General features: G+C 33.0%; 1 protein-coding gene and 1 long non-coding RNA gene across 3 annotated transcripts; one reads left to right on the forward strand and one right to left on the reverse strand.

The window, feature by feature from the left end:
- Positions 1–1688: 1688 nt before the first annotated feature.
- TWD1 (FKBP-type peptidyl-prolyl cis-trans isomerase family protein) lies at positions 1689–5914 on the reverse strand. Its single transcript, XM_039049444.2, has 8 exons — positions 5757–5914; positions 5308–5381; positions 4130–4312; positions 3470–3559; positions 3202–3386; positions 2981–3103; positions 2721–2873; positions 1689–2195 (listed from the first exon to the last, which is right to left on the reverse strand). Exons 2-8 carry the CDS (start codon positions 5342–5344, stop codon positions 1860–1862), a joined length of 1107 nt encoding a protein of 368 aa, XP_038905372.2. The 5' UTR covers positions 5345–5381; positions 5757–5914; the 3' UTR covers positions 1689–1859.
- A 12061-nt stretch (positions 5915–17975) lies between these two features.
- On the forward strand, positions 17976–20675 carry LOC120091995 (uncharacterized). Of its 2 annotated transcripts, none has more exons than XR_016524630.1 (4): positions 17976–18572; positions 18686–18750; positions 19343–19392; positions 19730–20675. It is a non-coding gene; the product is annotated as an uncharacterized LOC120091995 (long non-coding RNA). The 2 variants fall into 2 exon arrangements; XR_005485879.2 differs by having other exon boundaries at positions 17979–18572; positions 20275–20675.
- Positions 20676–22023: the final 1348 nt, after the last annotated feature.

The following is a 22023-nucleotide window of genomic DNA, read 5'->3' on the forward strand; positions in this document are numbered from 1 at the left end:
CCCATATACATGCTTAAGTTTACATAAAATAACCACGGATATTTGTTTATTGGATATGAGTAAATACAAATAAAATAACTTTTATTTTATTAATAACAATGTGTACAAAACTGTTTATAAACTACGAGACTCCGAGAGAATTAGAACACCAATCCCAGCAAATTCATGATTCCCCACTAATATTTTAGGGATTTTGTTGAAGGTTGGAAAACTAAAATTAAAAAATGTTGAAAAAATCATGTAATGCAACTAAAATATAGAAAATAACTTTTCCATTTTAAAAATCATTAAATATATTTACAAGTAAGTGTAAATAATTTATTAAAAAATAATCATCTAAATGTCATCTTTTGTTTAAAATTCATTAAAAGCAGCTAAAATATAGAAGAAAAACTTTAAATTTAAAAGTTATTAATTGTATTTACAAGTAAATCTAAGTGATATTTGCAAAATTAGAATCTTATGTTTATCTAGGAATTAAAAATCGTAAAATCATCAATGCAACTAAAATATGTTAAAACAAAGGATGGAAAATGAGAAAATCTAAAACATATATTCATTTGTAACAAAAAAAAAAAAAAAAAAAAAAAAAAAAAAAAAAAAAAAAAAAAAAAAAACTTCAACTCTCTTTATATATAAGAGATGACCTGACTGTAATTACTATTATACCAAGGGTATAACGGATAGAAAAAAATCTTCTAAAATATAATAGATACTAATCAACTGTTACATACAAATCGAACATCGGTCTTTATATTAGTAATAGATGTCCTTATCCACTTGAATTTCAATTGATAATACACTTTCTTTAGATATTCCTACTTGTAAAAGATGAGTCCAAGAAACCATTGAAAGATCCTCATAAGTAACTTACTTGAAAAGTTGCTAATTCCCAACTTATTTTTGTCTACACATAACAAAAATTATCCATTCCTTTTTCCAATTTATTATAAAATTCCCATTTATTAAATTAAATCCATCCCCCCAAAAATATCTCCCCAGTCCCAACCCCATTCTCTTTCAAGTCCCAGCCCATTCCTCCTGCCGTTTCCATGGCAGCCCTCTCCGCCGGCCACCGCCATTTCTTCCACCGCCAAAGCGGAAGCGCCGCCGTGCAGTTTGGAAATAGAAGCATCAGCCCCAGATCGATCGCCCTCCTCTGCCGCCATAACCAAGATCCTTCAGATTCTTCAGAAGAAAAAACGAAGAAGAAAGGCCAAGAAAGAAAACAGACGGTTCCTGGGTTTTTCCAAAGATTCGAGAAGATGGGAATTGAATTGAAGGAGAAATTAAGTCCTCAGAGAAAGGGGGACTGGAAGGATGTGACATTGATGAGCCTTTCATTTGCTGTTTATGTATATATATCTCAGAAGATTGTTTGCGCTTATTTTCTTTGGATGTCAATGCCAAAACAACTGTGGTAGGAGATGATGTATTTCAAAGGGGATTGAAATTTGTGCATGTTGAAAGTTTACTCTTTCTTGGAATAGAAATGTAATTTGACTACTTATTTTGTTAATTTATATAGATGCATTTGATATAAAGTCGTAAAAGTTCAAACCAACATTTGAATCATCTACCATTGTCTTTAAGATAGTAATTGATATCTTATATCCAGATAATTTGTTAGGAATCTATTGATTCATTTGCATTTAGATATATTTGTTAAGAAGAGGGAAGTGAATGCATTATTCCAAATGTTCAACTCAGCCATTGAAAACCTTTGTGTTAACAACTAATGTTTGACCCTGAGGTGAAAATTCAAGACTAGAAGATAAACAGAAAGAATTAGCTCAGGGTTCAGTTTCCTAATCTAATATCATCTGCAGTTCTCAACCCAGTTCTTCAAAAAGTTGTAACTAGTCACCATGGTGTTTTTTGCGCTTGAAGAGACGGTAGAAAAGCGATATCAACCATTGCCAGATAAGGATTAGCTGAGTCACAATTACGCCATGCTTCGGTTTTGGCTCAGGTCTGGGACCAAAAATTCCTTTGTAGATCTCCTTTTGCTTTTGATAAACAGCCTTGTCATGTTCAGCAAGCGATTTTAGCTCCCTTGCGATTGCCTTGTCTTCAGGTGCATATTTGCGTGCTTTTAGTAAGTCTTCCCGAGCTGCGTCAGTTTGCCCGAGTTCTGCTCTAGCCTTACCCCGTCTGAACAAGGCCTTGACATTGTTTTCATCCTCTGCCAACACCTGTTAGACATCAAATCGATTGGAACTTTTAGTACTTCAATATTCCACGAACTCAAACTTTGCTAACTGTTACCAATCATACAGTGTTACACAAATTCAAGCTTATATAAACCTTATAAACCTGTTTCTTAGCATAATTCAATCTCGAGGTTTCTAGATTCCAAGCTTTATAGAGTCGAGCTTATACAAATCGTGAGCTATGTATACCGACATAGTTTTAATATTGGAGAAGAAAACATGTAATTCGCACAAGCATGTGCATGACACAGATGGAGAGAATCTGTCAAATTTGATCGAGCTATCGTCAGCTCTATCTCTACGATGTGTCTACTCTATTACTAAAAAGTCCTCTAACCTCTGTCCACCATATTCTGATCTTACAACATTTGATGGCTGAAAATCTGATGCAATATTAAATTCCTCAAAGGCATTACGAATCATGACCGCTTACTTGAGCTATCTTTGAAGAAGTTTCATAGAACATGAGAAACAATTTCTCTTCACCTACAACGCATCGTATCTTACCATGCTACATTGAGCGATGGCTTCCTCATAGCGCTTAAGCTTAATGAAACAAGCTGACATGTTGAGGTGACATGGGTTCTTAACAGCCAAAGCCATATCACGGTATTTCCCAAACAACTGGAACATGAAATCATCACCCATATATGCTATGGCCTATAAAGAAACCATTAGAAAACTTGTCAAGAAGATGAAAATTATCTTCTGAAATGTATGAGACTTGAAATTAAAATAACAAATGTGAAAAAAGAGAAGTATGTAACCATTTCATACTGTTGCATGGCCTCTTCCAGTTTTTCCTCCTTGAATAAAACATTGCCATCCATCTTTCTGCGATCCGCTGCACCAATTCTTTCTTCGACAGTCATGTCGCTTCGAGCTTTTCCCTGAGAAAAACATAGGAGAATGTAAATTTCAGAACAGTTGCAGAGTGGGCCAATGAGATTGAAGATAGCAAAAACTGGAAACTACAACAGAATCTTACTTCTTTGGTCTCGTCAAACCCAATGAGCTCGACTTCATATAATACATCTGCCATCGGTGGAACGTTTGGGAAGGAAAAACTTCCTTCCTTTCCATATGCTAATTCCCATCCCACGTGCAATAGTGCTCGCTCACCAGATTTCATACTGGCAACACCGATACTCAAGCCAGTCATTTCTTTCTTTTCTGTTACAGAAATATTAGGAGGATATGAGAAAAACATACGTATGTTTGATGCTCAATAATTAGAGGCCTAAATAAATAAATACCTTTCCCTAATACAAGTTCAAGGGGTCGTTGTTCATTCCATGTGTCCTCAAATTTGTGCCGAGTGCTTTCAGTCCATGCCCGATAATGCACTGACACATATATCAAGTCACTCATATATCCATATCCGTTACATCAATGGCCAATGGGAAAAATATTCAAAGCGACGTTATAAAATAATAATAATAAAAGCTTTTAAGGAGAGCAGAGATGTCAAAGATCTATACTTGTAATACAATAAAATAGTGGCTTGAGCAAAATACTATAACATCCATATTAATCCAAGAGTTTCATAAGCCAGTAATGAGTATAAACAGTATAATTCCAATGAAGAATGTTGGCTTTTCTATGCATTATATTCAAATCTTGGGTTGAGCTTTAAAATACTTACATCAGAACAAGCAGTTCATCAGATGCATATGAAAATCTATGCATATGAAAATCTTTAAACCATCAGTTTTCATCACTTAACCTTATTATATAATTCTAAAGTTTGATTAATGAAGCTACAAGAGTCAACTTCATGGTAAGTGAGAATACTAATAACTTTTAACTTGAAAATATCATGAAACTATGTCTCACACACATGAAATACTGTGATAACATCATCAAGGTACTGGTAAGATAAACAAATTTAGGCATAAGCGTATATGGTTACTTACAAAAGCACGTTGAGTATTTAGACGGTATCTGACCATGACCTTCCTTCATAATCTGTTTTGTGACTTTCTCCTGAAGAACTTCCACTTCAGAATCAACTTTTGGGGGGCCATTGTCATCGTTTGGAGATTCCCCATGCACAACGGATGCACCTTCAGCAACTATTTCATTTTCATTATCTTGACCTGCATGGCAAACAGGTGATTAGTAGGTTCACTTATGTCAATTGCATTTCCTTGACATGAACCAATCATACTATTCAGATTCCTTGAAGAAATTTTTTACCTTCTCCATCATATTGACATATTAGATGTTCTCAAATTGAGAAATTGATTGCTTGTACATGTAATATATGTTCAGAATGATGTGAAGTGTGAAGCACCAATTTAAAGAAACGCCACCCATTATAAATCATAAATTTCATCAAGAACAAGAAAAACACTGAGGGGATGTTTTAAATGATACTTAGCAATCAGCTTTCAAAAAAAACCCTTTTGAAACCAAGAATAAGAAAATGGCATAATTTGCTCCACTTATTTTGACAAACCAAGATTAACTTAATTTATCCATTTATGGAAAAATGGAAGAGTGGAAAAAGATGGGAGAAATGTGAAGAATCCAGTACTCACACTATGATATTGGAAGGAGATGATGGAAGGGAGGAAAATGGGTGAGTCTCACACTCCATACATGGTCAAACAAATAATGACGATGTTTTGGCATTACATATATTGATACAAAAGGAAGTGCAACAATCTTTCGAATTCTGGTATAAATGAAATCAAAACGTAATGGGAGGGAAATGATGGATCCCATGGTCAAAATGAAATGCACTGAAAGTCGAATCGAGAATGTTCGGACATAGTATTGTATGAATTGGTCAGAAATTATCCTAATAATCATGGTTGGAAAATTTTAAATACATAAACATTAATGCCCAAGCTCATCAGGTTAGAATTTTATCAATGGGAACCAACCATGTTTGCTTCACCAGAAAAAGCAACCTTACAGCAGTCATATACTACTTGTCCTTGTAAGTCCTTCATATCAGAATCTTATAACTATCAACTTCACAAACTTTTCTTATTCCAACTTAATTAGTCATTCAGTTGAGAGGTTTAAATGTCATACACAAAACATTCAATCATATACAGAGAAAAAGGAAAGTTAAAGAAATAACCAAGATTGTGGCTCTGTTGCTCCTTCTCTTCTTCCATTTCTTCACCTGATAACCCAGAACACCCTCCAAAATGTCTGCATTGAAGCCAGTTGATAAGGGAAATTAAAATTAACCAACAAAAAGTAGATTAAAATCTAATTAAGTGAAGATGAAGTCCCCCCAAGAAGTCAAGCTCATAAGTGAATTGCATAGCATAGCCCATGAGGTCCAAATCAAACAATTGAAAATTTTTGTTGAGCTGATCAAGTGGTAGAAAATTTTCACACTGAACTCGGTATATAACAAAACTACCAAATTGAACAACATAAATTGATTCAAATGTAATCTTCCTTTCCATCAGATTTTCTTAGCAATCAAACAAGATACACATAAAAAGAGAGACAAATTACACAGAAGAAAAATGAAAAAGAAGAAAAATTGAAGTTGCAGATAGGGATCAAAGAACTTACTGTTAGTCAAATACGCCCTTTTGCTTAGTGGGTCGATGAATTTCGGTCGTATTTTCAAAGGTCGAAGAAGATTCTAGAGAAAGGGGGCTTTCCAATTCGATTTTCTAAAGAACAAGTTCATGTTTTTGGCTCTAATTAATTGCCAGAGCGAAGACCACGAAGTAGAGTGAAACTACACCTGCTTTGTCTACGCTCTTTCTCGGAGCGTGTATTACACACGCTAGGTTTTTAATATTCTTTTTGGTCAAAATGTAGCATTCTAAAGATAGAAAAAATAAGAGGTTATTGTAAATATTCTAAACGTTTTAATACTTTTTGTAGTCCTTATATTTTTTGTTTTGATTTATTTGGATCCTTATAGTTTTAAATTATTCATTTTGATCTCTATAATTTTAATTTTGGTTCATTTTAGTTCATATACTTTAAAAATATTCATTTTAGTTATCGTACTTTTAATTTTTGTTCCTTTGGTCCATATACTTTTAAAAAATTGTCATTTTAGTCACTTCATTTTCACTTTAAAGGATAAAAATAATCATTCTTTATAAGTTTAGGATCAAAATAAACCAAGGTTGAAAGCATAATGACCAAACTAAATATTTTGAAAATATAGGGACCAAAATAAACCAAAATTGAAAGTATAGGGACCAAAATGAACATTTTGAAAGTAGAGGGATCAAAATAAATAGAGATCAACATTACAAGAACCAAAGTAGTATTTAAACCTATTCTAAAATATGTGTAATTTAGATGTCTATGCTCAGTGTCCTAATAGTCCATGTGTCTTCCAACACCCTATGTGTCATGTTGACCGTTTGTTTTATAAATACACAACATTAGTGCCAAAGTCATTCCACCCTTATTTGTCAAATTGCCAATAAATAATGGCTCTAAGTGGATTTTGTAAATACACACATTGGTGAGAAATCCAAAAAGATTGGAAAATTTTGTAGAGAATTTTGGAGAATTTTTAATTTTTAATTTTAGTTATTTTATTTGTTTATATATTTTATTATTATATTATATTTTCTCCATATTCGTGTTCTTGTTGTGCTTTGTTGGGCTCCTCAATTTTCTTACACATTATCAGCACGAGCTCATGTCGTTTCCCCCGTTCAAGGTAGGTCATAAAGGCATATTGTTTTTTTTTTCACTTTATTATAATTAAAAATTAAATATTATTTTGCATGCTTGATTGACAGGGCCCGAAATCTACATCGTTAATAAGCTTCAAATCTGGTCAAAAGAAAATTTATATTATCACCGAACTACTCCTATTACTACTAAAACGTAGCAACAATGATAAGTGCAGGGTCGAACCATAGAAAAGCAAAGAATTAATTTCATTTGGGTTAGATTTGACCGTGGAAAAATAGTAAAAACGGGGGTTTGATTTTTGGTTTTAAATTGAAAACATGCAAGATAAAGTAAAGTGCAATGGATATATGAAATGGTAATAGATTTGTGTGGTTCTCAAATCAAGTAGTCATTTAATGTAATTTAAATCATTGTTTTAAGCCAACATATCATATATTCGAATTATGCATGCATAGATACCCAATCGGTGCGAATTAACTAATCTCTACAAGCTTGAAAATCAATTAATCTGAACCAATCGAGCGTCCTAATTCGTAATTAAGGCTGGAAAGTCGTGCCTTAACCAACCTACATGTTCCTAGATGCAATTGGGTCCTCAGCGGCCATAAAGACTAGAAACACATGCATTAAGATTCAGGATTCAACTATGTTGATTAAATGTCCGGACAGCCATGTTCAAATAATCAATTTATTCTTTAAATCTGGATTAAATGTGTGATGCAAAGATTCAAGACCAGCCTATAAACCTAAGCATGCTCATATAATCTGTGCTACAAGGGTAAATTCAAAGCATGGATGATTACACGGATACTTAAGAACTTGAATTTAACTAGCGAAGACATGCAATCATGATAGGGGCGTCAATCCAACACATAAAAGCAAGTCTACATTAAAAAAGATTTAAGAAAAACATAATTCTGAATTTAAGCACAAAATTGGATAGAAAACTCAGCAAAATACAATGAACGTTTGATCCAAGAACTAAATGAAAGATTACCTCATCGATTCATAAACAAACCAACGAGATATGCTCCAGTACACGTCCATAATCCGAAAATAAAATAAAAACTAACCTAAAGATACTGAAAATTGAAGAAAAAGGAAGAATGGTGAAGTTTTACTTCGACCTTCATCAATTTGACCTCCTAAATTCGGCATGTTTTGACCTAAGGCTGAAGAGGAGTATTTATAGGAAAAATCGCAACATCGCAATGTTGTTGGCGTTGTGCCAAACTCGGAGCGGTGCAACGCTCCCCTGCAACAAGGCTACTACCTTGTAGTGTCAGACAAGCATTGGGGCTTCTTATAATTTGAGCGTTGCAACACTGGTCAGGGGCATTTTGGTCTTTTTAACTCCTTTGAAGCCCGGATGCTCAAATTAACTCCAAATTGCTCCAAATTAACCCCGATTAGCTTCAAATCCTTAATTCTACCTCTTGGTTGCTCGATACCTACAATATATGAAAATAAACACATAAAATCCAATAACGACCCCGAATTAAGCTAGGAATAATAGCTCTTTTTTAGAGCTAACAAACACCCCCAACTTAATTCTTGCTCGCTCCGAGCAAGGTAGAAACACACAAAATAGAATATAAAATAATCAAAGACATGCTAACTTAATTCACAATGTTGTTACTTCAGTCTCAACAGTCAAATCAAATGAAATTTGTAATCAAGAACGAAAATCAATTACAATCAATCAATGAAGCACATGTTTCTTGATCTATTCATGCATGAGTGAGCCTAGAGACTTGCTAGTTAAGCTTGTACAGCCCGAAAAAGTTTTAAAAGGTTCTCATTGTTGGGATTGGTGTCCTAATTCTCCCAGAGTCTCGTAGTTTGTGAACTTTATACACATTGTTATTAATAAAATAAAAGTTATTTTATTTGCATTTACTCATATCCAATAAACAAAGATCTGTGATTATTTTATGTAAACTTAAGCATGTATATGAGATATACAAGTGAATCATGCCTTAAGTAATAACTAGTAGGACTAGATGTTTGAAGGTCACCTAGTAGAACTAGGTCTACAAGATACTTATAACTAAGGCAAGTGGGAGAATTTATGGGTATGATGCTTTAGTTTATTGTATTTATACTTTTGTTTTTATTCTCTCATTATACTCAACATTATATATTTGTATATATTTATCCACTGGAGTTTTAGTCCAAGTGGGAGTATTGTTGGGTTTTATGTCCTAAAACTCGCAGTTTGTAAAGTTAAATGTATTCTATTGTCATTTAAGATGTTATTCAACATTACTTTAATAAAGTTGTTATTGAATCTATAAACTGCACTTATAAAGTCTAAATCCAATAAACTAAGATTCATAACTATTATATGAATACTTGAGCTTTATGTGGAGACATAAAGATGGATCAAGTTCGAGTAAATAGTCAAAATGATCTATAGGATACGAATAAGATTGGATGCCTTATTTTGGTAACACTATCTGTAACATCCCGAGCTGTAGGAAGTTTTAAGTTTGTTATTGCAAATTATTGAGTTTTAGTTTCCCTAATATATGGGATTTGGAATCAAATTGTTATAGTTGAAGAAGTTTTATTGGTTAATGTGGATTCTTTGAGTAGAATTTAAATTAATTGGAAGGGATAATTGAATTATTTGGATAATAAATTTTGAGTTTTTGTGGAATTTGAAAGGAAAAATGGGAAATTGTGGTTTTAAAGTTTTACCCCTTTAATTTTAGAATTTGGATCCAAAATTTAAATAAAGAATTAGGAGAAGATAATCGGTTTATTTGGAAGTTATTAAATCAAGTATCTAAAAAGATTTGTAAATTTGAGTTTAAGTTAATTTGGAATGTTGGAATTTAATTTTGGGATTTATGATTTTTGGAAAGTAGTGATTTAAAATTGGAGGATTTATTTTGAGGTTTATTTAATTAATTGGAGAAGAGGCGAAAGATTTAGTTTGATGTGATATATTTATTAAGGAAAGGAAAAAGAATATATAGGTTTTGGAATTTAAGAAAAGGAAAGGGAAGAATATATTTTAGATATATATATTATTTATATATTTGTGTAGTGGAGATTTAAAAAGGAAAAAAAAAATTAGAATTTTTTATTAAGTTTATAAAAAAATTGAAATTTGAAGTAACATGAGAAGATTTAATTGAAGAATTTACCATTACTGTGAGTCTACATATAAAGAAAATAAAAGAAAGCTAGGTTTTATTTTCTTTTATTTAGAAGCTCATGCAGACCCCCAACCACCCAACTCTCTCTCTAAACCCTAGCAAGCAAAGTCCCCATCCCAGTTTTTCTCCGTTTCACGCAACTCCACATCACCTCTCTAAGTCGCACGTCCACCGTCTGGGGGTCTTACTATTTGTCTCCAGTTGCCATCCACAACGGCTCTCTCTCTCCCCCTTGCAACCATCTATCGTCAGTCTTTAGCCAAACACACCTAGTCGTCCGACGTTGCCCAAAGTTGCCACGTCAGTTTCTTCTTCACGTCCTCCGTTTGGTCACTACTCAAGTGTCGTCCACTTTTGTCGTCACCGGATCTATCGATTTGGTTTTTGAAGGTATGGAGGTGTTTTCAGTGAAGTTGGAGTTTGTTTTAGCGAGTTTTGGGGGGGTTGATTCAAGAATTTCATTCAAGATGAAGAAGAGTTTGGTTTGTTAATTATTTGGACTTAAAATTGGAGGTTTGGAAGGTGAATTCGAATTGAACCACACCTTAGGCTTGATTAAGGATTCAATAATTTCACAAAGAATCAATTGCTTTTTGGTTCAACCTAATATCAAGGTAAGTAATCTTACTATTGGAACCGCGTTTGTGTTGAGCCATAAATTTAAGATTTATTTTGAGGATTTTAAGACTGTTTATAAGGATAATTTTGATTATTCTGAGATTGAATGGACTGTTTAGAAAATATATATGAGCATGTGATAATATGTCTAAAGCATGTTAATGTATGAGCATGATTTAGAATTTTATGAGACATATTAAAAAAACGATTGAGCATGACCCTAAATTATGAGCTAAGCAACACTACTACTGGAATGTCTTAAAGATAGGCGAAAGTTGGAGCATTTGTTGATGTACATATTTATGTGATTTATTATGAAAGTATGTATGCTATATGATGTATTATGAAATTCCGAACGTGTGATTGTTTACATGATTTAGTGCATGAGAGTGATGTGCTACAGTTGATCCATTTAAAACTAGATTAAATATGTATGTTGAGGTTAATTAACATGAGTTTGATGAGGAAATTTTAGAGGACTCAGGATTAAGTGAATGTTATATGTAATATGAAGTTAGATGCAATCTCCTTTCCTTTCCAAACTATGTGACCAAATGAAAGTGATGCATGCCTGAGGGCGTTAGTACATGAAAGAGATGTACTATGGTTGGTGTGTATGAAAGTGATACATATCTAAAGGGTATTGGGGTGTACGTAAGAGGTGCATACAGTGGGTTATACGTATACGAAAAAGGTGTATACATAACCATGTGTATGAAAGAGGTATGCATCCCTACATTCATAGAAAGGATCTGGGTTGTACGAAAGAGGTACACACTCAGTAAGTTATGTGTATACAAAAGCGGTGTATACATAATCATGTATACGAAAGAGGTACACACTTAATGGGTTATGTGTATACGAAAGAGGTGCATACATAACCATGTGTACGAAAGAGGTAAACATTAAGTGAGTTATGTGTATACGAAAGAGGTGTATATATAACCATGAGTACGAAAGAGGTATGCATCCTTACATTCATAGAGAGGATCTGAGGTGTACGAAAGAGGTACACACTCAGTGGGTTATGTGTATACGAAAGAGGTGCATACATAACCATGTGTATGAAAGAGGTACACATTAAGTGGGTTATGTGTATACAAAAGAGGTGTATGCATAACCATGTGTACGTAAGAGGTACACATTCAGTAGGTTATGTGTATACGAAAGAGGTGTATGCATAACCATATGTATGAAAGAGGTATACGTCCCTACAATCATAGAGAGGACCTGGGGAATACGTAAGAGGTGCACTCTAGGGGAAAGAGGAGAAAAAAAAGAATGAGTCATGTAAAGGAAATCTTCAGGTCCCACTAGTAGAGAGTTTCAGTTCATGTTACATTTATTGGACATAAATGTTTAGCCTGACCTCGGTAGTGGGGTTACTTACTGAATATTTTATACTCACCCTTTCTCATGTTTATGTTTCATGTAAGAGTAGAGACGTGCCGACAAATGACAAGCGGAATCTGTGATCGAGCCACTGGGACCAGTTTTATGCTTCTGCTCATGATGTTTAGATTTTTTTTCATGTTTTTCCACTTTCAGTCTTCATGTTTAAACTTACTGATTAGTGTTCGTTTCCAAACTTTTACATTTTTCTAGACTCGTTAAATTTCTAATTATGATTTATGGGTACCCTATTATTTGGCTTTTATTTAGTTTTAATGAAAATCTTTTATTTAACTTTATTTATTTAACATTTATTTCGCTATGAAAATGTATCATTTTAAATTCTATGCATGCATGTGTATAGTAACGGCCTAACTCGAGTCCTAGGGAGTCGGGTCGTTACATTATCAGATGCGGCCCACTCTGTAGTTGTTACAATTTGTTGTAAGGTACTACAAACGAAGTGATCCTGATTCGTTTATATATAGATATGAGGAGTAGGAGCATCCTATGTAATAAATTTGCGTAAGATCGGGCCAAGAAATAAGTCACTCTTACTTTATAACGTTGTTTACTGTTTAAGACTAACTATTTTGCTTAGATAACCTAGGTAACTCGATCTTAATCCTGAGCTAACTATGAACTCTTGTTTATTCGAGATTATTCTTAGATTTGCTTAGGTGAGGGTTGGCTCAACAGCGTCGGCTCAATAAGTCTCCCATTTTAGGGGTAAGACCATGTAGATAGCTGGGGATATAGAATGCAAGAAGGAATTCACGCCTACTCGATTTAGGGATAGGAGAAAGGTTGTTCTCTTAAGTATTGAATCCAGGTCTTGAACAAAGGGCCCCACCCTCTCATTAGCCCGAGAAGGATCTAGTTTAGTGATTGGATCACAAACCAATTGTTCATTAGAGGATCAGTGGAACTTAAGGAGCAAGATGTAATATCGGGGGTAAAATAACATATTGACCCAGCCGTTATTACGAACAACCTGTGGAGGGTCGACTTAATGATTATGGTTAAATCAAGTGGATACAAATATATCTACAGTGAGAAGAGTGCAACTATCGAGCTATAGTGGTGTGACTTGATAGTTAACGACTACTGATTAATATGGTCTAAAGAGTTTTAGCCAATTAATCTTAAATCGTTGAAGCTCATGATCTGTAAGTCCATAAGGTTCCTCTACTAGCTCGTAAAACATGAATACCTTGAATTAATAAATTGAATGAATTTGGAATGATATCAATTTGAAGTATTCAAATTGAATTTCAAATTGAAATTAGGGTTTAAATTCGAATAAGTTCAAATTCAAATTAGGATTTGTGTAATTATATTTTATACAATTAAACGATTAATTTATCGAAATTAAACAAAAATTAGAGAGTTTATAATATTTAAATATTGATTTATATATTAATTACATAAATAGGATTCATGTTTAAAATTAGATGTGTGATTAATTTAATATTTTGATATTAAATTATTATTTAATTAATTAAAAATCAAATTAATTTTCAATTTCAATTCAATTTGAGAAATTGAATTTTGATGTTTTAAATTTAATTAATAATGAATTAATTAAATCAAATTTTAGTTAATTTTTTGTATTAATTAAAATTTGAATTTAAAAATACAAAAAAATTGGAAATTGAATTTGAGTGGGATCTTCCCACATGCACATCACATGTTGTGAGCCTTCGGGCCACACCTTATGCCTAAGTACGGTGTTCCCTTAGGTTCACCACTTATGTTTATGATTGTGCCATCTGGGGTCACTACTCATGAAAGCGTGCCTCCGGGTGTTGAGTTTTATGTCATAAAACTCGTGGTTTGTAAACAATAGAACTTATTCTGAAAATTCAATAAGATGTTATTGAATATATTGTTTTTAAGAAATCCAATAAATTTAAGTCCCTTGACTATTATATGAGTACTTGAACTTTATGTGGAGACATACAAGTAGATCAGGTTCGAGTAAATAGTTAAAATGATCTATAGTATATGAATAAGGTTGGGTGCCTTATTCTTGTGACACTATTGGATGCGGCCTACTCTGTAGTTGTTACAAGAAGTTGTAAAGTGCTACAAACGAAGTGATCCTAATTCGTTCATGTTGGGACATGAAGAGTGGGGGTGTCCTGTACAAAAGAGTTTTGTGCAAGATCGGACCACGAAACCAGTCACTCTTACTTTATAACGTTGCTTACTGTTTAAGACTGACTATTTCAAAGCGATGACCTAGGTAACTTAACCTTAATCCTGAACTAACTATGAACTCCTGCTTGTTCGGGATTATCCTATGATCTGTAAACGGTGAGAGTAGACCAATTTCTCTACTCAATAAGCCTCCCATTTTAGGGATAAGATCGGATGAATAGCTAGGGACATAGGGTGCAAGATGAAATTCACTCCTACCCGATTAGGGTTAGTAGAGAAGTTGTTCCCTTTAAGTGTTGATTCTGGGTCTTGAACAAGAGGCCTCACCCTCTCATTGACCTGAGAGGGATTTTATTTTTTGATTGGATCAAGAGGTAATTTCAGGGGTAAAACAGATATTCGACCTAGCCGTTATTACAAACAACTTATGAAGGGTTAACTTATTAATCATGGTTATATCGAGTGGACAAAATATATCTATAGGGAGTTTAGCTATAGACTTCATGGAATCACCCATTAGTTAACGAATGGGGGTTAGATCGGTCTAATGAGTTTAGCCGATTAATCTCAGATTGTTGGAGCCCATGATCCGTAGGTTCGCGAGGTCCCCCTACTAACTCGTAAATGGATTAGCTCTAGAGTAGCGTGATAAGTTAATTTGAAACGTTCAAATTAGAATTAAATGAAATTGGAGAAATAATATTTTACTATGATTTAAATATTTGAAGATGAAATTGTGTAAAATTAATTTAATATTTGATATTAAATTAATTAGAATTATTTAGATTGTTTAAATAATTATTTGTTAATTTTATTAAGAAAATTAATTTTGTAAAATTAATAATATTTTCAAATTTATTAAAAGAATTTATTTATGAAATCAATATTTGAGAAATTGAAAAAGATGAAAATACACATAATGGAATTAAGCATTTTCCATTGTCTTCATCAAGTAGCTCACTAACAACCCACTTCTCAAGCTTCATTTACTCCAAGCATGAGCTGCATCTCATGCAGCTAATCTATTTGCATGAGTGTCTGTAATATATTGAAGAGATTGGAGTGTTTTGAAGTAAGGCAACCGATCAATTTTTTCTGAAAAAAATCGTGAGAAGAAAGATGTTCTTCATTTGGATTGTTGCAGTGAGTCTGTCTCTAAATTCCCTTAATTCAGACTTACTTTGAGTCTCACTACTCAATCTAAAGCACCAAGATGATAGTAGGGAAGATCTTGGAGTGGTCTACAACAAGATTCAGAGGAGATTTGCAGTTGGAATTTAAGCTTTAAGGAAGTTGAGCATGCTTTCATTTCTGCCAAAATTAATGAATTAGAGTGCTTATGGATTCTGGTCACTTCCATTGCACGATGGTATATTCCAACATCGGATTCGCCCCTTATGCTTATGCTTATGCCTATAATGCTAATGTGCACTCGAGTCCCGATGGGAAAGCTAATAGATCACTGAGTGGGCCTAATAGTGGGTCGCTTACTGAGTATACTTATATACTCATCATTTCCTTTTCATGTTTTCAGGTAAAAGGTAGAGATAGACCGACGAATGACAAGAGGGATCCGTGACCTCGGCCTGGACATGTTGTCGTTTCCGCACTTAGGTTTTATTTGACAGTGTTTGACTTAGGAGTCTAGCATTTTTTTTATAAAAAAATATATATGGATATTCTTTTATTTCAGTTGTTAATTTTTTTAATTGATATTTTTTAAAAAAAATTTGGGTCAAGGGTACCCCAAACGATGTGTTTCAGGATTTATGTATTATTTAAGTTTATCTAATGAAATAAAAGTTTTAATTCTTTTATTAAATTTTACTATAAGAATTTCATCGTCAAACCTATGCATGCACCTAGTAGCGTCCTAGAAACATAATAGAAATTTGGGTCGTTACAATTTAGTATTTAAAGTAAAAATTATTTTAGATTTAATAAAATTTCTTACATAAATAGATCAATAAACTAACTAAAGATCTATGTTTATAAACTATACCGTCTAAATCGTTAAGATGATAAAAATCGACATTTAATTTTGATGGAGTTTTTTATGATAAGGAACACATCGATACAAATTGTTAGAAAATTAAACGTATAGAAGCTAGATCATTATAAATCAAAGTTCAAAGGCTAAATTGATAATTATACGAAAGTTCAACCATGGTAATTTAATCTCTTTTTTTTTTTTTCTTCTTTTTGGTAAGAGGTAATAAATATACACACAAGCTTCATTTGTATAATATGTTCACTTTTAAATCAAACACATCACGTGATCTTTTTCTTTTTGCTTTTTTTATCCCAACTATATATTTGGTTGGATTAAAAGCTTAGTACATAGTTCTTTTAAGGAAAATTGTTCAACTCCAGAAAAATATTTATGAGAATTATATTTATATTTATATAGCTCCTTTACGGACCGTTCATAAGCAATAAATTCTAACTTTCTTTAAATTATGAGAGAAAATTTAATTTAACCAAAAATATACATTAATACATTTTTTAAAATGCGATGACCAAATAGACAAAAATAGACCAAATATTTTGTATTTTCTCGTTGAGACACTCAATTTCTTTTTCTTGTTAGTATTAGGGGCATTTGTTTTTTGAAAGGCAGATAATCAGAATTTAGATACCCAAAATCATAGATATACGAAAATATAGATGTCCGACATCTTTAGATAACCATATTTGTTTTGTATGGATACTTTTACAAATATTTGGGAATATTTTTATAATTATGTTTGTTTCGTAGGATTTTTACTAAAGAATACTTTGAATTTACACAATGTTTCCAAAATGCCCTTACGACTTTATTAATTTCTAATTAATTTAATATAAGTTGAATTCATATAACATATTTGTTTTTATCGGTTTGAATTTATTTTTAAATTAATACCATTTATATTTTTTTTTTCTCAACAAAATAATATATCACAATTTAAGTTTTTTTTAATAAAAAATAAATATTAATTTAAATTTAAATTTAATCTCTTGCTAAAAGAATAATAAGAACTACGATATAACCCCAAAAAAGTGATATATATTGTTGACAATATTTATTTTAGTTATATAAGTATGTATGTATGTATGTATGATGGGTAAAAAAGTAAAATGAGGATGCCCTTAACTCGAGAATCTGGAAAACTCATGTTTTAGGAGGACATCCAAAATTATGAAGATGACCTTCAGATTGGCAAGAATTCCCGCAGGGACCCAGTCAAACTAGGGATTATAATCGAGGACGGGGAGAGTATCCCCACCCCGTCCCCGTCCCCCTCCCCCTACAACTATTCATCTGACGACCTTACCTGAATTTCGAGGATAAAATTCTCAAAAACGGATAGTAACTTGTAAGCCCTCTCTTCTTATACTTTTTCTTGGGATATTAGGAAGCACATAGTTGAGATTGAACTCGGAGACTTGAGATAAAGGTTGATGTGGATCTCCTGTTAAGATTTATAATTAAAAATAAAAATATTTGGATTGACGTTTGTTTCATTAGGAAGAGGAAATAAGGATTGGAGGAATAATTTGAGGTAATGAACCTAGTTAAGCATGTAAAGTAAATTCGATGATGAATTTGACATGCCGGGGATAGGTCAAAGTCCATAGTAAAAGTCAAATGGTCAAATGGTCAAAGTCAAAGTAAAAAAAAGTCAACATCTTGAAATGTGGTGAAATTTTGGTAATTTACGAGTTTTAAAAGTAAATTTGGTTTGTTTAAGACTTATTGGGAAAAGCTAGCTGAAAATCAAAGGAAAACTAAGGGAAAAATCGAACTAAGATTGAATTTCGGACAGTCTGAGTAAGGTTCAGTGTTTTGAAGTTTCCGAGTTGTAGAAATCGAATTTGAAGCTGAAATTTTGAGGTTAGTAAGCTAAAAGGTTTATTAACATTTTTCTTAAAGGACGTCATAGCTAATTTTAACTAGAAATTAGTGAATTAATAGGAAAATCGAGAGGAAGGGGAAAAAAGAGAATTTGAGATATTTTGGAAAAATTGAGGTGCTTTCTATTGAAATTTCTCATTGGATGGCTTTGAGGTTAAGGATTAATCATCTGGGCACATGTTAAACTAGAAATTGAAGCTGAAAAACGAAGAGAGAAAGGGAATTATGAATTTGTTGAGTTTGGCCGACTGAAGAAGAGGAAAACCGAATTAGGGTCGTTCTTGTGAAGGCAAATTGGGAAAAAATCAAAGAAACTTAAAGAGGAAGTAAAGAAGAAGCTCTTGGGAGGTTTGATTTGAAGAAATTTGGCTGAAGAAGTAAGGAAAACGAAGAAAAACAGTGGCACTACGGGAAAACAGAGGATGCTCGGATTTTTAGCAAATTCGTGGAGTTAGAGGCTAATTCGAAGCTCCAAATTTAAAGGTAAGTTACTTATAAGGTCCTTATAGACATCTATGGTCTTTTATTTGATTTTTATTGGCTGGAGTTTCAGATTTTAAGTTTTGAATATTCTCTTTTTCTCACCGGAAAAACAGGGGTACCGTGGAGAGTTTGGTCGATTCCGGGAGTTCTAGGGCAATTCGGACGTCTAAACCTTGAGGTAAGTTAATTAAGAGGATCGGTAAAAGGTTTGTATATGCTAATTAAGATTTAAATGGGTGGAAAATGATGAATTTAAGTATGAAACGCTCACCGGAAAAACAGAGGCTAAATCTGGAAATTTCTGAGCTGGAGGTTGAAGAAAGAGTTGACTTTCCTGTTTGACTTATGTTTGTCATCTATTGTCCGTCATTAAAAGCTCAATTTTAGGTTAATTAAGATGTTCTCAAGCATAATTAGGGATCTAATTGTTATTTTTATGATGCCTTAAACCTTGAATTTGAAGAAATTGGGATCTTAAGTCAACTATGAAGTTGATTAAGGGGTTAATTTGAAGTAAACCCTAATTAGGATTAATGAGAAAAATTGAGGAAAATTGGAATAGAATTAGTTCTTATTGAAGATTAATTTTAAGGCCTAGAGCTAATTTTAGAGCAATTGAATGACCAAATTACAAATCAAACTTTACCTTGAATCAAATTAAGAATTTGGAAAAAGTTTAAGTGAAATTGGTTATACTTGAAGATTAATTTTCAAATAATTGGATTATGGTTACGTTGAGGATAACTAGAAGATTATCAATATAATTTCAGGATAAACGGGAGATGGAGAAACCGAAATTATGAGGAGGAGCCGATTAGTTGTGAGTGGTTTACTTTCGAATGTTTTGATATAGAAACTAATTATATATTATAGTATGTTATGATTTATGAAATGCGATGGCATGATCTGTTTTACTTGACAAATATTTCAAAAATATTTAAATCATGATTTCTAAACTCTCATTGGTTTATATGAACCTGTTTTATGACAATGTAGTTTGGAACCAAAGTTTATACAATTGTGACTTGTATGGTTTTATATGAAAACCTCTTGATGTTGAATTTAAAAATGTTGAATGTTTGTGAAAGTGGTTTCAAATGACTAATTCTTGTACGTGAGAGATGGTTATTTTCCCGTGCTACTTGAATGTGTTTCAGTAGCATCGTTCAGGCGATCAAGGGGCTACCGGGGTCAGATGTGGCAAGAGTATACCGGGAAGTTCAGAGGAACCTGTGCCTGTAGCGCCACCCAGGTTATCAGGGGGCTACCACTGGGGTCAAATGTGACCAGAGTATACCGGGAAGTCTAGAATAACCTGGGCCTGTGGTGTGTATTTATGCTTAAACTTGAGGTAGCTCTACGTGCACGTATGACCTTGTGATTTGGTTTACACCGCGGGGGGCATTCTTTGTCTAGAGTAACCCGTCATTGTAAACGAGTATTTGGGTACAGAGTTGGTGTGGTTTTCTGATAACGACTAAATGCTTTATAATGTGCTTATGAGAGTTAATCATGCCACTTTTTTTTACCAGCACGTGTTTGAGATGCTGTTGAATCTTTTATACTTTGTTCAATGGTTTACTGAATGATTTGATAAACTTTATTAATGATTTAGAAAGTGATAACTTATGTTTACATTAAACTACTACTCACTGGGCTTTAGTTCATGCTTTCCATGTTTTATGTTTTTCCCCATCTCCAGGTAGCGACGAGTTCCTGGTGCTTGCTGAGCCGTCAAACGCCACTAGTGTTGTTAAACATCTGTTGTATTGTTTGTGCATGTATTTGAGAGTATTCCAGAATAGCTAGAACTTGTGAGTTACATGTCATGGGATGTTTTGTTCAAAATAATCCTTAATGTTGGTCTGTAAATCTATTTAAACCGTATTATGATTTAAACTGAATTAAATTCCTAAACTCTCTCAACGAACATAGATTATTTTTGGAAATGGGTTTTGGAAGTTTGGGTTTGATCTTGAGTACAGGATATGTTAAGAGTTGGGACATTAGATGTCATAGAGAGAAGTGATGTTTAACGTCTTCACGCTTCGTTTTGGAATAGTTTGAAAGAGAGTTGGGAATCCAACTATGGGAACCAGTGGATAAGAGTTACTCTTAACTGGTGTATTCTGTATGATGCATCAATACATATTGGGTTTAGGAAAGGAAATTAATTGGTCTTAAGTCAGTACAGGTTATTCTGGAAATATTAAAATTATTAGAGAGAGACTAAAGGCAACTCAAGATTGACAAAGAGTTATATGGCGATGTGAGGAAAGATTGAGGAAAGGAATACATACCCCTGTAACAACCAGTGCTGAGTAGAAAGAATTTTCTAACTAGTGGAAGTTGCTATGTGAATGGAAAAGAGTGTGATGGAAGAAAATTGGACAGGAGGAATAGTATATAGTGGTAATGGATTTAAATTCTCCAAGTCCATATGTTAAATGAACAAGAAGTGAAGGGAATAAAAGATTTTCACTTGGAGTATCTAATAAAGGAACTTTAAAATCCAAGCATGGAGGTACATCGGGTTTCGATTTGAGTTCGAGTAAAGAAAATCGAGGAACAGAGGGAACTGTTTCTAGTGAGCAACTTAAAGAATCCGTTACTAGTATTAGAAGGAGACCTTTGTGTTTAATATGAACCAGGTATCATTCCCTATAAACATATATTAATTTTACAAATATTTATATAATTATATATATTACAACAACAAAAAAATCGGGGATGGGTCCCTGCGGGGACCTGTTTCCCCGACGGGGAATCCTCGTCCTTGTCCCTACCTTCAAATGGCGGGGATGGGGATGGGGATGAGGAATCCCCCCTCCTCACCCCATCCCAACCCCGTTGTCAACCCTACCTCCATACGAGCCTCTTAGGATGCTCGGGATTCTCCAAATATCGGAGCATTTTGCAATACTGCAAACACAAACATGGTAATCCAGATGTCCGCTCTATGGAAATCTAGAGGTCGTTTGATTTAAGGTTTTATGAATGTCTAGGAATAGAGAATGCTTGATAATAGGATGACTGTGAATCAAAGATGATCGTGTTCGGTTGTGCATGAGAATGCTATCAAAATATTATGAATAAAAAATTATGATTACATTTTAATTTATAAAATTATGCATGAAAATCTTATATAGTTGTAATTGATTAATAAATTAAATAACAAACAACATTCAATATATCAATAAACAAATTAATTAATTATGAAGCGATAATAATTTTAATTATATATATTTGAAAATTGAGTAATTTATAATTAAAATTAACCAATTAATATATTTAATGAACATCGTACTAATTCTAATATAATACTTAATTATTTTTATAAGTAATTAAATTCAACATTAGTAATTTTAATTTTAATAAATAATACAAGAAAATATATTTGAATAAATAATCTATTATATAAAAAGTGAAAATTGAGATAAAAATATGATAT

Source organism: Benincasa hispida, chromosome 11 (genome assembly GCF_027475165.1).
Source record: "Benincasa hispida cultivar pf3 chromosome 11, pf3_genome.v1.1, whole genome shotgun sequence".
NCBI classification, from domain to species: domain Eukaryota; kingdom Viridiplantae; phylum Streptophyta; class Magnoliopsida; order Cucurbitales; family Cucurbitaceae; genus Benincasa; species Benincasa hispida.

What these genes read in the sequence shown, in the direction of transcription:
- TWD1 (XM_039049444.2), bottom strand. Translation starts at nt 5,344, where the DNA reads ATGGAAGAAGAGAAGGAGCAACAGAGCCACAATCTTG. An exon ending in TGAACTTGTATTAGGGAAAG is followed by an intron (nt 3,387 to 3,469) that starts GTATTTATTTAT and finishes TTTCTGTAACAG; the next exon opens with AAAAGAAAGAAATGACTGGC. An exon ending in CCATCGCTCAATGTAGCATG is followed by an intron (nt 2,196 to 2,720) that starts GTAAGATACGAT and finishes GATGTCTAACAG; the next exon opens with GTGTTGGCAGAGGATGAAAA.